Source organism: Cystoisospora suis (genome assembly GCF_002600585.1).
Source record: "Cystoisospora suis strain Wien I chromosome Unknown contig_1791, whole genome shotgun sequence".
NCBI classification, from domain to species: Eukaryota; Apicomplexa; class Conoidasida; order Eucoccidiorida; family Sarcocystidae; genus Cystoisospora; species Cystoisospora suis.
Window position 1 is genome coordinate 22,345 of NW_027154591.1, and position 16,811 is coordinate 39,155.

Consider the following 16,811-nt stretch of genomic DNA (forward strand, 5'->3'; position numbering starts at 1 on the left):
GATGAAAAAAAGGAAAGGCCCCTTTTCGTAGAAATAGAGAACATCGCATGTACGTGGCTTCTGGAGGAACCGTGCGGATGGGTGTCTACGTCGGTGTTATGAGAGACGTTCCTTTGCTATCTTCATAACGGAAAGACGTGCTCCTGAGCGAAAAAAGACTGCTTTTCTACGAGGGTTTCCTCATGTCTCACCTGTGAAGAGCGAAAAGACAGAAAGTCTGAGCACCTTGGATGTAGCGCGACCTTGATTGAATATACGAGTTGCAAAGTTGTAGCCAGTTCTTGATGCGTTGCGATCATCCACCTGCGTCCCGGACAACTAGGTGTATGGTGACGTTCGCTCAGATACGAGTCACTTTCGGATACTACGAGATACAGATGTTTACTACGTACGGACTCCAGATCCTTACCAGCTCGAGTTTAGCGACTATTCCAGTACAGTTTGTCCATGGGAGTTTTTGACTCTGCAGCCAGAGGCAACTCATTCACTCTACAGTGCCAGTTCGCAGGGCGCCCAGGGATATTTCTGATTTCGCGTGCATGTCTTGGATCTGGTCCGGCCCTAGATACGCGAAGGCGGCCCATAAAGGGCAGACTGGATTGCAGATGGAGGAAGAGCCGTGACGGATGTTGTTGAGAGCCCGGCTACCTTCGCTCGTCGTGGACGGCTTCACATGCACAAGCGTGAGAAGCGGTAGTCCGCCATGTAGGTATTTAGGCGAAGAATGGAAAGGTGGGCAAGTCTATTAGAGAAAAGTAGACAGAACCGGTGAGTTCTCGGTGCGAGGCGCGCAGGCGTTTACGTGCAGACATGAAGGAATGGACCGTGGACGCTTGAATAGGGTGAACTTGCATGGAGACTGGAGGGGATACGGGGCAACGAGGGCTAACTCAGTTTCGACGTACAATGGACTTGCGATTTTTGAACGACGGGTATTATCGCAACTCTAAGAAGGACGTTACAGCACGAGCATGTTATACCAAGCGTCATATCACGGATGTCCCAGCTTACACCGAAGGCCATATCATCAGTGGCGTTGGTTCTCTGCTTCCTGAAGGCTTTCTGCCAGATATAGTGAGTGATTCGTCATGGTCGTGTGTGAGGCCACCTCAGAAGCGCCGCCGGGGTTGTTCCGACTAATCTTACATTGTTGGTCAGTTCTGTAGACCGGGTCACCAGCCACGCAGAGAGCAGGCCAGGAATCCGTTATGAAGAAATCATCCAGCGTGCGCGACCACTTTCAACCTTCTGCCGTTTTGCCTGGGGGGCCTTCTCGAACCCGCACCCTTCTCAGTCTCTCGCGTCCTCTTCCTCAAGTGAGATGAGTCAAGCGGAGAAAAGAAGGGGATAACCGGGGGTTTCGTGAAGTGCATTGGATGGCCGGCTTACGAATGTGCTTTGGTAGGGTTATAAGTGGAAACCACAGGATCGAGCCTCTTTACCTTCGGAGCCCCTCAATGAGAGAAGGTAGCACAAAGCAACACCCGGGTCAGAGAATAAGGCTTCGGTGGACGGAAATGGACTCTTTTTCATTGAAAAAGTCCGATATGAAGTGAAAGGAGCTGCTATAAATTCATCAGTCTGGACAGAGGTGGAGCGACCTGTCACTTTCTACGACGACGATCGTTTCACTTAGTGGGAAGCAGGAGTACCTTGTCTTCGTATTCACGCAGTTCTTTACTGTCTACCTGTTGTCATACAGGCCCTGAATAATCGTGCTCAATGCACCTACGAGTTTCGATCTACTGTTTCTCCATCGAGCCAGCCAGTGAATCGTTTTCTCCCTTCGAGCGCTGAGTGAGTAGGCCAGTCCCGAGTCTTCCATCAAAAGCCGAGCTGCCTCGGGCTGTCACCTGAGATGCGCGTATCTAAAGATTTGATCGCAGCATTGTCATTGGCTTTTGCTGAAGTGAAATGAAGTAAAACGCGTTCCTGGGAGTTCCCTCTCCGGTTCATCTGAATGGGTGGGAGAGGCAAACGCCTCTTCACACAGCATGTCTAGGCCTCGTCAAGAAATATTGCCAAGCAAAAATTTACTGCTGTAATGTTCACCACTGACTAAGAGAAGATCCTCAGTCCTGCCGTTGCCATTGTCGTTGAGGTCCTCTCAATGCATGCCCCTTCGATACACTATACCTGTATCTAATTTGGTTGCATGCGTTTTGCATGTGATTCCTGTACCACTGCATATCAACCAATGAACAGAAACGACTGAAGAACACCGCACCCCCTGACTCATCTTGCATCTCTTATCGCACGATACATACGTTTCTTTTTCGCACATCGCCTACGGGAACCGGAGGTCGTCCGCCGTGGGACCGCATTTCCCGGAGCATGCACTGTTGTGGTGTAGGCAAGAGAAACAGCTACTCACTACCCAGTATCATTTCCTCCCTTCTAGTTCCTAAAAACTCTCTTTCGGTGGGCCTGAATGCAAATCATTCTCCTCGTTACTTGTACGTATTTCCATTTCCTACGACTGTATACGTAGATATATGTGTATATATCCATAGATACCTTCTACCGTCCATACACTGCATCATCACGTGTACGTACACACAGGTGGTGAATACCACTAGGACGATCGAAAGAGATCCTGTAGTAAATCCAGTCACACTGTAGTGCTTTTTCTCTCTTCACGACCACGGAATCCGTCACCCTGGTCACTTGTTTCTCCAGGTCGTCTTCTCATCATCCTTTGAAGCTTGCATCTTTTTCAGGAAGGGAAAAAGAGATTCCTCGTTCACTTCTTCCATTCTTCACGCCAATACCATATGAGCATCTCGAACACTTTCTCCCTCCGTAAGGAAGTCAAGGAGGACAGCGGAAAGACAGGAAATGGACATGACGTTGCCCTCTGATGGGGCGTTTTTCACAAATTTCATCTCTCTCTCCTTATCTTCCCTCCTTTCTTCTTTCTCCACTCTTAACTTCTTATACCCCCCCAATGGATGAGAGTGTACATACACTCCAGTTTTCTCCAGATTCTCGTCTCCCTATCGCACCTCTGGTGGCTGTGACGCCGCAGTAAGGAGTTCGACTACCTCTCTTTTCTTTCTTCGTTTCTTTGTTTTCTCTCCAACATGTCTCTTTCGTCTTCTCTTCGTTTCTTTTCTCCTCCTCAGAGGCGCTCTTGTTTTTCTAGGTGTACACGGGTCAGGGGTTCTTTCTCTTCTCCTTCTCCCCCGCATGAACTCTCTTATCCCGTAGAAACGAATCGAGACTTCTTATCTCTTCTTCTTCAGAGCACTCCTTCTACTTCATCTTCTCCGCAAACACCTTTTCCCTTACCGACAGCATATTCTTCCACTTCTTCCTTTTCTTCTTCTTCTTTCCGTTCTTTCTCTTCTCCACATGTAGAAATGCCCCAGAATCGGCGACCAATCTCTTCTTCTTGTACAACTACTAGGCTTCACCGTTTGGTGAATACGTACAAAGAGACAAGGGCACACAAGAGACCTTCGTCAAGTTCACAAGAGGCAACTGGAGAGGATGAAGAATTGGCGATATCGATAAGGAGTTCCTTATCACAAGGAGGCGACTCCCATGAAAGGAGAATAAGGAATGCATATGCAACAAGGAGAAGACGGATCGATCAGGTTGACGGTCTCTCGTGTAGACGTCCTAACAATAACGACTTCTTCATATCTCTTCCTCTTTCTCTTCGCTCCTCTTTTCTATCCTCTTTTCATAGTCTCCTTTCTCCTTCTCTTCTCCTCCGTTTTACTCTACACAGACATCATCAGACCCATCCAAGAAGAGATCTTTCTCTTGATTTGTATTCTTCGGTCACTTTCCTGCGTCTCTTTTCTTCTTCTTCGTCGCGAAACTCGCTTTCAGGGCCGAGTCATTCCACCGATTCTACTTCACTTAACACCTCCTCCACATCGCCGCCGTCCTCCCCTTCTACTGGTGACCGTAAACCCTCTCATTCCCCTGCTCTCAAATCTTCTTCGTCTTCTCCTTGTAACTCTCCTCCTTCTGTAGAGGCGTCGTCAACATCTTCTCTCCCTTCCCCAGTCTCTCCTTCAAATCAGCCTGCTGAGGCGTCAAGACTGAAGGGAATCTCTCAACGCGATGCAGAGCTACATGGGAGTGCCTTAGAAGCGATGGTGAGTTCGTCTCTCTTCAGTTCTTTCGAATTATATCTAGAGGATAACGTATGAGAAGGAGTAAGAATCCTCACTCTCTCTTCCACCTTAAAACACATCACAGGAAGAGAAAGAAGAGGCTCATCGAGGGATCTGCTGTTGCGGTTCTTTCTACATTCCGAGGTGCCTCTTGTGGCTGATCTATCTATGTCTTCGAGCGCATGGAGATACCTACACACACGTAGCTGTCTGCCTGCCTGCCTTCTTGCTTGCTTCTCTCTCTTCCGCTCTCTCTCTGTGAATATACCTACACATGGTCTTCGCTCTACATGCACGTATATCCTGTACGTTCTGTGTCATAACTTCTGGAGTAGTGCGGGAACATGGCCATCATGCTGTTTGCAGTTCTTGTCCTTCTATCTCTCTAGTTTTCTACAGCCTTGAAAGAGAAAGAGGAGAAGGCGCTGCATGCGGCAAGACACCGGGGAATAGAACTTTATCCTGGTACGTTAAGCAGTTGGCCTTCTTCTTCTTACATGGCGTCCCCAAGTTTCCGAAGACTTCTTCCTCTCCCTTCTTCTGTTTAGCCGTCTTCCTTCTTCATGGAATGCAAGCTCTTCTCTCGTACACATCACGCTTATCATTCACCTTTATATCAGCGCTCCTTTTTTAAATCTCTTTTCTCCTCTCCCTCCCCCAGCCTAGCACATACTTGTATATATCACTGTCACACTCAAAGGTCACGACACAACTACGGAACAGCGGGGGCAACATGAGGTTCTCCTTCTCGTCTATTCTCTTCTCCATTTCATGTATATGTATATATGTATGGATGTATGTACCTATACCTGGGTTATCCCCTATGGTATCTATATACGTGGCATTAGGCATAGATGTATGGGACTCTAGGAACCCCCCTAGTTGTGCTCACTGTAATATCGATTCTCCATAGAGAGATGTGTACTGATAGGTGGAGAAGCTTCTAATGGGAAAGGGCATGCATCACCCACCTTACCTGATACATCGAGGCTGCGCAGACAGCTCTAGCTGTGTATCTATCTATCTATCTATTGTCGACCTTTACCTCTCCTGTTCTTTCTTGTTTACCACTCGAAAAGTTTCTTGATATCTTTCCTTCACACGATACACTTCGTTTTCTTTCTTCGAATCTACCAGCTTACCTCTTCACCTCGGTAGAATGGTAGCTATCATACAAGCTCGTCTCTTAGGCCTTTATGAGACTTGCGCTCAGGAGGACCTGTGGATCGATACGGCCCTCCGCGTGACCCGAGCAGTCTCCTCATTGAACCTCATAAACTCACCCGTGAAGAACGATTCTTTCAGAAGATTTTTGTAGGTAAGTGGGAGAAGTTTTCTTTCATGCTCGTGTTTCTTTTTCTTCTTGTTCTTGTCTTGCGGCTCGAGGTGTCCAGACAGTTTACAGCAGCATGGGGGGGTGTCTCTATGGCTTTCCTAGAAGACTTGCGTTCGGGCGATGGTTACGCATCTCCGGGGTCGTGTCTGTTGCCGTATGTTGGTGCTCCTCCCCTTCCTCTTTGCGTTACTGTGTCCCTACTGCTCGGTTGAATTTCCATATTGATGTCGTACATCGCTATATGTTATGTATGCGTACATGCATGTAGACATACATTGTATACGCATGCCACATGCACTATTTAACATATACATACGTACACACTTACAGATGAACTTATACGTCGCGCAGTGCAGTAGCTCCGTGAAAGTGAGAAAGCTCAGAGCCGTGGGAAGCCGCTTCTTTATGAGTGCTCTGTCTTCCACTCAGCTTCGTGTGAAGTCACGTGTATATTGTGTACATGTGAAAGCTCAGCATAACCGTTGAACAAGAGAAGCGTCCGAGTATATCTGACTCTAGTGGCAGGGTGTATATACTTCGGCATCGGAAAGCCTAGCAGGTGACTCTCTGTACAGGTAAGATAGAAGAGACGACCGTGTGTATGTGATGCTGCTTACTGCCTTCCTCCTACAGGCTTACCATGGATTTTCTTTCTCTGCATGCTCTCTACTCCTATCGCACTTGTTCGTTACCATGTGAGAAAGCTAGAAGAACGAAAGGCTTTCACGTGAGTTCACATGCATTCTTCCTTTCCTTCATCTTCATCTCATCTTCTTACCTTCCTTCTGCTGGAGTTGTTGGTACACCTTTTCCTGTGTATCTGTCTCCTCTCCCTGACAGTTCTTTCCTTTGCATGCGGACTTTCGTCCGGACTGCTGTTGATGTTTCCTTCCTCTATCCCAGCGCATGCATCTGTGAGGTTGTCATAAGCTTTTCTTCATCTGCTGGACTCGTCTGTTCTCCATGGATCGCGTAGCCTTACCTCGACACGGGATGGGATGTCCAGTGGAAAGAGCAGAAAGGGAAGCTGATAGAATTGAGAATAACCGTAGAAGACCGTTACTCTCTGATCTGTAGAGTATCGTGTCCTTCTCTCTTCAGTTTATGTGACTAGATTTCTTCATAGATCATCTTACACTGTTCTCTCTCTTTCGTCGTCTACAGCAGAAGCGTGTGAGGTTATTGCCAGGACATTTCGTCTCCATATATAAGAGATTAAGCCTCCAGTCAGAGGATGTGATGAAGGCTTTAGCATGCCTCATGACTATCATTACTTATCTCTTCTCTCCTGAACAGCCGCGATGTGATGTTTCTTCTGTTTGCTTGGTAATACGGGCTTCGTCTCTGCTGTAGCAGAGCTCTTTCGAAGAAGTGAATACTCTCCATTCCTTCCATCTGTTCTATTGCTACCGTGACCCCCTAAGTCACGTCATCCCTCATCCAAGCAGCGTATATACACCCAGGTGCGATATAAGGCGCCAGGCAAAGAGAGACGGAAAGAAGAGATCTGCTAAGGGGGGGGAGGGAAACCGAGTAGCCTCAGTGATAGTTTAAGGCGATGTAGGGTGTGATCTGGATGGAAGTACATTTGCGTCTTTATCAGTTAACGGAGAAGTGTTTGTAAGTGAGAGACAGTACGCCTGCGACTCCATATCATTTCAGTTATCTTGTGATAAAGAGAAGGCAGCTTTATATGCTTTGTGTGACCGAGGTGTATCAGAGCGGTCATGTGTGCCGATATGAGAACGTACAGTAGAAGGGAAGAAAAGGAAGCAGTCCTTATCTATAGATTTCTTTCTCTGCCATCCTCGATGTTCCTTTTTCTTAGGAGAGAAGTAGCTGAAGATCTAGCTCAAGCGTCGCATGTCGATTTCTTCCGTCTCTGTTCCAACTTTGAGGAACTTCGGGAAGTTATCGAGCAGCCTGTTCATACATTCATTTGCTACTTCCATCCAAAGACACTCTCCTCTCATGTTATTCTTCCTATGCTTCGTGATGTATCAGAGCTCTTCAGGTAACAACACCCATCTCTATACATCTACACGCATTCGCCCACACGTTTGCGCATATGGAGACACATATGTATACATATGTATATCTGTATATGTACGTATGTACGTAGGTATGCATGGATATATGTATATGTATATACACATATACATGTATGCATATGGATCGGATATCTCGAGAGTAGGACCGTTGTCGAGTGTTGGTTCCTTTTTAGTTTGACGGGACAGCATGTCTTACGAGCAGTGTGGGAAGAAAAAGCATATCCTACATCTAATACTAGGAATATACTTACAGCGTTGCAATGGTATTGCTACTTGCTTGCAAACCTACTTACATCCATATGCGAGCTGCCTGTCTCTCACGTCTACGCCAACAGTATGTACCACCACCCTTTTTCAAGTACGCAGTTCAACACACCTCTAGATAGCTTGACCTGACGTCTAGCCGTATTTACGCATCCTTCAAGGGTGTGTAGTAGTTCGCTGATGAGCGTCTCGGACGTCCCCCTCGCCCGTTTCCGTTCAAGTACCGAGCAACGTGAGGTAGATGCTGTTCAATGGCTCGATAGCTAGTCAGAGCAGCATACACTTGTTTCACCATGTGGCGCTGTGGAGCTCATAGATGTTGATAGAAGGGAGATCTGCTACCGATAGAAGCGCTTCTCGTGCTTTGTATGAGAGCATGCCCTCTGTTCAGGCGGTTAGGGGTGCGAGCGTCTATCGCAGCAGTAGACATCTCTGATCGACTGACTACTCCTCCTCATATCTATCGTGTCTTTCCCTCGGCTCTTACACCACACGGTCAAGTTCTTCTTCCTTTCGCGTATGGAGGACAACAGCCAGCTGTCATTCCCTTCGAAGGGCCTTGGACTGCATCGGGAATTGTTAACGCTCTAGCAGATCAAGTTCCTTCAGCAGCTGCTGCTCTTGACTTTACCCGAGTAGGCCACGTATTATAATGATACGTTGCATTCCTTCAGACTTACGTCGTCGTTCTGAGAGAACAGCAGACGTAATGATGTGATTTTCTTGTTGTACTTCTTTTCTCTTCTCGATCGATCTATAGGAAAGGTATAGTTACATCTAGATTGTATGGACCGTCTTTGAAGCAGCGCATATCTCAGTTGATCTCTTGCGTCATGTTGGTGCAGATCGAGGTGCCTCGTCTCTAGGAATATAGGCGTTCATGATATTATTCAGCCTCATCACCCAATCCTAGGTCTCAGGACACACGCCATTGTATGTACACTATAGGAACACCGCGACTTTGCATCTTCATTCCCTGTGCTTTACCACCAGGTAGGATGTAAGTTCGCTTCTTCTCTTAAGGCGTAACTCCTGTCCAACCCCGGATCGAAATCTACATCATGCCTGTTTCTCTCTGTGTGGAGAAGAATGAGAGCATCTCTTTTCTTCCTACTCACGAGCCTGGTGCCCGCCTTCTCTTTTTGGTTTTCGTTTCACCAGAAACTTGAAGATACCACGGAGGACCTCAGGGACTGTCTCTTTTCTCTTGCGTTTGTCGATGGGTCTCCTGAGAGTGAAGGCAGCCAAGAAGCACCAACGGGAGGAAGCAAGAACAACGGCGGAAAAGAGATTCCTGGTTCACTGAAGACTCCGACTTCTATCGGGGATAGTACCTCTTACAGAAATCCTATTGAGCCTGTTGTTGACTTAGACACTGCAGGAGAAACACTGCATACAGCCATTCGTGCATGCGAAACAGCTCGGGCGAAGTTACGCGAGCAGGGACATCAACAGCAAACGCTTCAAAAGTAGTATTGAGTGTAGCGGTCAGATGGAAAGATGGAAATATCTTCATCATCAAGATGACTATGTTTGTACGTCTTCCTCGCTATGAAAACTGGACAGACAATAAACACGCCTACTTCTCCCGCCTTCTCAGTTGTACTCTTACATCTCTCTTACTCATACAGTCTACAAGGCGGGCGTCAAGAACTTCTTCCTGCCTTTCTCTCATTGTGCTGTTCTTTGTCACTCGCCTTGTTAAGTTTTTTCGACTTTTCTGGTAGACTACTTAAAACGTGAAAGCTGGGCGAATTCCTTTAATATGATCTCAAGCCTTCAGCTTTCTTTTCCTTTTGGAGAAATCCCCCATTGTTCCCATCTTCGTTGCTTGGCGTAGATGGTATATGTATGGAGATATGTGTTCGCGGCTGTCATACTGTCTTCTCACCTCACGCACCGGCACCCGTCCGTCGCGCACTCTGCTGGGGCAGATCATCACCCTGTTTGTTACTCTTTCTAACAAGGTCTCATGTTTAGTGAATGAGCGAGGAGACAGAGACAAGGTGCTTTTGGCTTGCCCATCAATCCAGTCAACCAACCATACGTACAAAGGATGAATAGAATTGCACATCTAGCCACCATATAGAGATCCTTTCAGTTTCATTCTTTCCCGGCGTTGTGACTCCGAAAACGCTCCGAGAGGTTCCGATTTTTCAAGCAATACTGAGGGGGACGCGCTGAGTAGCCTAGGGCTCGCATCCTTGTCTACCGTGCGTAGTACCTGCGCTGCCTCTCTAGGGGGGCCTGCATGCAAATCCGCTTGAAAAAGCATTGTGTGTGTTCTATCTTTTCATAGGTATCATTCTACTCGCTGAGGTGTGTATACAGGACTGCACGTATGTCCGCGCCTCAACTTGAAGGGAAAATCGCATAAGGAACTCTCGTCTGTCGCTTCAAACGACATGTGCGGGAGTAATAGAGGCCATACAAACATTCCTATGTGCTATGACCTGTGCGACCTCCTTTCTTGCGTAGCAGGATCGCGTCAGTGTTCGAAGAACTGCTGTCACCAGCGTACTGAAGCAATACTAGCCAGGCCTCTCAACAGGACTTATACTTCCTCATCCCCTCACATGGTTGCCAGTCAGCTCCTACGTATGAAGACTATTGATATCTCACGCTTTTTATTGGCCTACTGCGATTTCTTACTGGATTTTGGTGTCGTATTTGAATGGTATGTACATATATATATATACACCTCTTCTTTCTTTCTTTCTTTATCACGTCTCTTCTTTCCTTGCAAGAAGTCCGAATTCGTCCCTGAAAAGCCACCACCGTGCCGAACCGATCTTCTCCGTCCTTTCTCAGCTAGGTAACTAGAAATACTAGACAATAGGGGAAACGTAATCCTCTATAACAAGAAGCTTCAGATCATACCCTGTGCTTCTTTTTCTTCTTTCCCACTTAGACGGAAGAGAACCCTTATCACCATATCTCGGTCTGAAGGCGTGCACGCACGATCTTCCTCCCAGACAAGGAAAGACATCCTGCACTTCCTACACTTCTTCAAGAAACTCTCTATACCCTTCTTTTACACCGAGTATAGACCGAAACCGAGAGCTTTTCAAACAATCTCATCTCAGCGCTTGACTTGTTTGCTTAGAAAGACCCGACTGTATCATATATATATATATATACTCAAATCTCTCGGAACATGGCTCATTGGGTGAACATTCAGAAGTAGACCGTAGGCTTCTTTAGCACGCATGCATGCATGTGTACGCAACTCCCCTCTCGTTTAACTGACTCAATCATCCAATCAATCAAAGTAAGCGTAGGAGTCACACGCAAATGATAAGATAAATTTCTTGTCTTTTCCCTTGGCATGTACGTCACGCCTACTTACACATACATCCCATCTGTCCATTCATTCATTCATTTTCAATTGACAAAGAAAGCAGAGAAAGTCGTTAAGATCTACTTTTAAAAACGCAACAGTATGTTTCTCCGTCTAGTCATCTACTTCAGCATAGATGGAATCCCTGCGTCTTGGGGATCCTCACCAGCACCCCCCTGTCACCGTCCTACTGCATGCAAGAACAGAAAAATAGAAAGACTTCATAAGTGTAACAACTAACTCTTTCTGAAACCCCACAGCAGAACAGATGTGATAGATCACTCACTACCTATTGACGCATGTGGACCATGTAGATACCTGTATATATGTATATATTCTCTACCTAGGGAAAGAGTGCGTTCGTACGTACTCATGAAAACAAACGTCGAAATGGCATCTGATAGGATCGGCTTGAAGCTCCACATGCTCTTTCTTGCTGTCTAGACTTCGAAGCTCATCCATACACACACATCCCTCTCTCAAATGTTTTCTTCTATTCCAGGAGGCCATAGAAGCACGCCGTAGTCCGTCATATTAGAAACCCATCGCAACAGTCATATCCGCACCCTGTCTCTTTCGTCTTTCGAGTGAGCTATCGGCATTCGTGCCTCCTCTTCGTCTCTCTTCGATCTCTCCCTTGACAACAAGAGCCCCCCTTCTTCTCTTTTCTTCAGAGACACTTGAACTGTAGAAGTCTTCTTCGTGGAGGCCGGCGACACTGCTACTTATGCGCCTTCGTGTTTGACTAAGAGATTGACTCAGCTTCCCCATAGTCGATATAGAGGTCTCTTCTCCTTGACGATCAAGACAAGATGCATGCTGTTGTTGCTCTCCTTCTGGTTGTTCTTCATATTGACGACGTCGGTTATATTGTGGGGTCCGTTCATGGTCTCCTATGGCGCTATGAGAGGTAGAAGACGGTGCATGCGAAAGGGAACTGCGCTTTGTTTGATAAGGCGTAAGATCCAAGAAGAAACAGCGAGAGAGACCTGAGGGAGGTATCTTCGCCACCCCGACTAATGTCTGTGCGGTTGAAAACATTCTGAAAGAAGAAAAAGAAGAAAAGAAAAAGAATATAGACACGGATATAAAGATTAAACACAACGGGAAGGCTCTCAGTCACGGGACTACAGGCAAAGAGCTATGTAGAAAAGAGATCTACATAACGGACGAGACAGTTCGTCGAAGAAGAAGAACACATACAGCTGATCTCTACATAGACAATCCCGGTTGCGTACATGAAGATTCAAGGTGTTTTAAATGGCGAAATCACAGTGAAGAAGATCTCATCCACCGCACGAGAGAATCCACACTCATGTATCTACCCCCCTATCCATTCACATGTCTCTCATCTATGTATCTCTATTCATCGATCTGGCTTTAATCTAGATATCTCTATAACGATCTATATGCACCCTTCTCTTTCGCGATCTTCTATATAGAGAGCACTTAGGCCCACTAGTAGTACTGACTAGCTGGGGCTTTCTCTCCAGCTCTTACTACTTCACGTGGACAGTTGCATGTGAACTAAACGAATCGCTGTCTATTCATCGGAGACTATACAACGTGAGAGGCTTGTCTATCTTTTTTCAGCAGCTACGAACAGATAGTGAGATCTCTTCTTCTGTTTCTTCCTCTTTCTCATATACTCCACTTCCTTTTCTTCTTACTTATCTTTAAGCGAAACAAAGAGCACTTGAAGGCCCGCACGCTGAGAAATCATCTTGATGGTACGAGCGAGATTCTGACGTCGATGAGGATCGAGAGGAGCATCGACTTCGTCAAAGAGAAGAAAAGGAATTCGAGGGACGAAGGAAAGGAGAGCTAACACAAGAGATAGAGCAGCTACTAGACGTTCTCCACCGCTCAGTAAATGCAGAGGTAAAACTCTCTTTCCCGGAGGCACGCAAATAAATGCGACTCCACTACGAAAAGAAAAAAAAACACATACACAGACAGAAATACATACAGATGCATACATAGATATTCTTACGTACATACATATTCATACGAACATACTCACATAACCTACATATTCATTCCTTTTTTCATACATACATAGATAGCTCGACACCTTAGGTGTCGAAGAGATGAATGAAAGTATTTCAGCCTTAGAGAAGATTTGTATATGCATACACACATATATACGTCTTTGCCTACTCGGGTACAGAAAGACGAAAAGCACTTATATATATACATGTGAAGATGCACAAACATATATATATATATATACTTAGCCAGTATCTCCCGTAGCCACCTACATCCATCCATACTAGTAATAGGACAGTACCTTCATACTACCGCCTCCTTCACACACGCTCCTGACAACGAGACTAACTAGAGTGCATGTTTGCCTGTATGTGCACGGGCAGTCAACCACCTTCATATGATTCGAAGTGATGCATGTACCTGCCATATACGTGAGAGTATGTGAGACATGTGCCTCCTATATTATATAGATATTTTATTTATAGTATTATGGTAGCTCTTACATGTTCACCTAAGCGAAAGAGAAGGCGAGAACACGGGAACTCGAAAGTCACACGAAGACATGCATGCACCCCGTCACCACCAGGCACGCTCCAAGTGTACATACACCCCAGGAATCCTTTCACACTCGGCTTCTTCTCACATTTCACAGAGATGCACCGCGTCGCTTACCACGAGAAGGCTTCTTCTTCGACTCCGAGAACATTATGACTATCGAACTCCAACTCAAGAAATGCACTTCCTTCTCCCATAGGCAAGGCGGGCACAATCTCATGATGTCTTCCTTCATTCTTGACTTCTCCTCCTCCTTTTCTTTGTTTGGATGACGACCGACTACTCGAGCTTTCCCATCGTAAGGCCTCCATACTGAGATGAGTCAATTCTCGAAAGAAAAAGTTGACTGCATGCCTGCAATGCTCGAAGCAAGTCAGAAAACGAACATTCCGTTCACGTCTCAGATGCTCTAGACGTTGCTCAGCATCTTTCGCCTTCTCTCGGCATTGTACTGTCTCCTGTTGTAAGGCTGTCACTTGTTCTCTATTCTTCTTTTCTTTCTCTGTCACCTTCAGATTTGGTCGAAGTCCTCGAAGCCGAGCAGCCCGAGCGAGAAGAATCTTCTCTTGACTTGAGGCAGCTTCTGAAAGAATCGAGGGAGCTGTTTTATGGGAGGAGATGAACTGCAAAGAAGACGATAAGAACAGAGAGAAGCATTGGAGAAAACTTCTCAATCTTTCTAGAATCGGACGAAATCGAAGGAGAAGAGGGATGCTCACTCACTCACTCTGCTGCTGCTGCTCTACAGGGACTCGAGCAAGCCTATGCGTTATCGTATGGGGTTCACATACTGACAAGGTGTATACGAGCAGCGAGAAGAAGAGACAAGTAGGCTCTTCATCACCTCGTTGCATTCCTTCTTAACCTCCTGAGGGAGATCGTTTGAATAAGTGAAGAAAGGTCTTTAAGAGGTGAGGAGACAGAACAAAGAAAGACACGGAGAGACCCACCATCTCCTCCCCCAGCCCTTGATGAGTCACTTCGTTCTTCTTACCTCACGTTTTTCTGGAGAGAGCTTGGCAAAATCGACTTCAAACATCTTCTCCTCAGGCCGAATGGGTCCTCGTTCTTCTTCCTCGTCATCGTCTTCGACCTCGTCTTTTCCTTCTTTCTTCTTATCTTTCTTCTCGCCTTCTTCGTCTTCTTCGCCTTCGTCACTACTCCATTCATTACGTGGGTGCCGCATCTCCGAGCTCCGGTAGAACTTCCACTGACGTCTCCTTGTCTCACTGCGAGTCTCTGGGCCTAATCTCCTTGTTCTGTCTCCTTCTTTTCTTTCTCTCTCAGATTCTTCGCTCTCCTCTTGATCATCGTCATCATCGTCTCCGTAGATCACGGCACGCACACCACGCCAAGTCCCTGACGTAAGAGGCAATCTAATACCCTTCTGATCAGCTTGACGAAGAATACGAAGCTTATCTTCTTCTCTCTGTTTCTTTCGTCCTATCGCCGCCTTTTCTTCTCGTGCAAGTCTCTGCTGTTCGCTCCGGACTGCATCCACTCGCTCACGGATCTACGAAGAGAAAGAATGAGACAGCAGGGACAGGCAAGGGCATCAGAGAGAAACGAGACAGGCGAGCAAATCAGAGAGGACGGAAACAGTTGCTGACTAAAGGCAGAAGAGACAGGCGAGTAGAGTATAGGGAACGACGACAAGCGCCCAGGAGATCACACGGAAAGAGACAGACGAGCTTTCTGTCCCCCAATCTATAAAGTGGATCTTTCTCAATGATTTTGACTGCCTGACTGTCTTAGTTTAGTTCCGCCAATTCTCACTGGCATCAAAGTATCACGGCGGCACTTTACGGGGTGTACCTACACCCTCCCTGCGCGGTTACTAGCACAACAGTGTAGATATAAGCAAGTACTCTTGAACGGCGATTCTCTAGAGATACATTTCTCTTCTGGCCAGCCGACAAGCAAGATTGCCGTGCTATCCGTCGCTACACCTGAAGGAACTCCTAACGTGAACAGCAGAATAAAGCGAAGAGCCATGGGAGGAGAGAACAACATGTCGAAATCATTTGAAGAAATACCATGTACGGCAGTATAAGGAGACAAAACACATGGATAGAAAGAGGGCGCATCCGTATCCAGTGGGTGTACAGAGATGCTAGTCCAAAGACTTTTGACTCGCACACATAGATAGATAGATAGATAGATTACAGATAGATAGATAGATAATGATGTATGTGATGACGACATACCTGAAGTAGGTCTTTTTCATAACGACGTAAATCTTCCTGTAGTTTCTTGCACTCTTCCTCATTCTTATCTTTCTTTTTCTCTGCATCTTCAACTTCCTTCTCTGTCAGTTCAAGCTGTCTAAGTAATCTTTGCTCGTCATCTCTTGCTCTTCTCTTCTCACCCCACCTCTGGTCACTTCCTCCTTCCTTCATCTTCTGCTTTAGTTGACTTAACCGATCAGAGCAGTCGGCTAACTCAGCCTTAAGATGCGCTTCCTGCGCATGCAATGAAGCCGCCTCAGCTCGCCGTGACTGAAGACCCAGCTGAAGTCTTCGTTGATCTAGACGGACATGCTGCCGACCAACCATCTCATCCAGAGGCGCAAAGTGCTTAAGCTGTTGTTGCTGAAGACTACAGTGCATCTGAAGGAAGAAGAGAAGAAGAAAAAAGAAGAGATAGATAGATATAGATATGGATATAGATAGATACATATTCACAGCGGCGCTACGGTGGGAAGGAGATTTGTGTATTCTTTGATCAATTCTAGGTTCATTAGGAATACCTAGAGAAGGAGTAAAAGTGCAACTGAACTCTTATCGCCGCCTTTCCACTATGTCATTAGGCATCTACCTTTCATCTATCTACCTGTCTTTCAACTTTCTATCTATCTTACGTCTGTCTATCTATCTGTAATCTGTCTGCTTTCACTACCTATCCCCTTGAGTTCTCTTGAACAGAACGCCACGTAATGAGCTACCTACGCTACAAAGATACATATATACATCGTATGTATCTATACATATACATACGCAACCCATTTTGTGCTGTCTTCCACAAGAACAGAGGGCGATCAAGAATACATAGGCAGAATTCGCTCTTGTTGACGAAGTGACTTTCTCCTCCTCTCTAGTAGTAGATAGATAGATCAACAAGCATCAAGTCGTAAGATGCTTTTCAAG

General features: G+C 46.2%; 2 protein-coding genes across 2 annotated transcripts; one reads left to right on the forward strand and one right to left on the reverse strand.

The window, feature by feature from the left end:
• The first annotated feature begins 2,202 nt into the window (after positions 1-2,202).
• On the forward strand, positions 2,203-10,335 carry CSUI_003977 (transmembrane). The gene is made up of 7 exons (XM_068064172.1): positions 2,203-4,112; positions 4,520-4,595; positions 5,344-5,448; positions 6,100-6,193; positions 7,295-7,480; positions 8,173-8,416; positions 8,943-10,335. The coding sequence occupies exons 1-7, from the start codon at positions 3,084-3,086 to the stop codon at positions 9,252-9,254; spliced, it is 2,046 nt and encodes a 681-aa protein (XP_067923854.1). The 5' UTR covers positions 2,203-3,083; the 3' UTR covers positions 9,255-10,335.
• Positions 10,336-10,968: 633 nt separating this feature from the next.
• CSUI_003978 (smc n terminal domain-containing protein) lies at positions 10,969-16,274 on the reverse strand (the record flags this gene model as incomplete). The annotated part of the gene is made up of 5 exons (XM_068064173.1): positions 10,969-12,163; positions 12,792-13,046; positions 13,783-14,288; positions 14,660-15,178; positions 15,873-16,274. 5 exons carry the CDS (start codon positions 16,272-16,274, stop codon positions 11,656-11,658), a joined length of 2,190 nt encoding a protein of 729 aa, XP_067923855.1. The 3' UTR covers positions 10,969-11,655.
• Between the last annotated feature and the right edge of the window lie 537 nt (positions 16,275-16,811).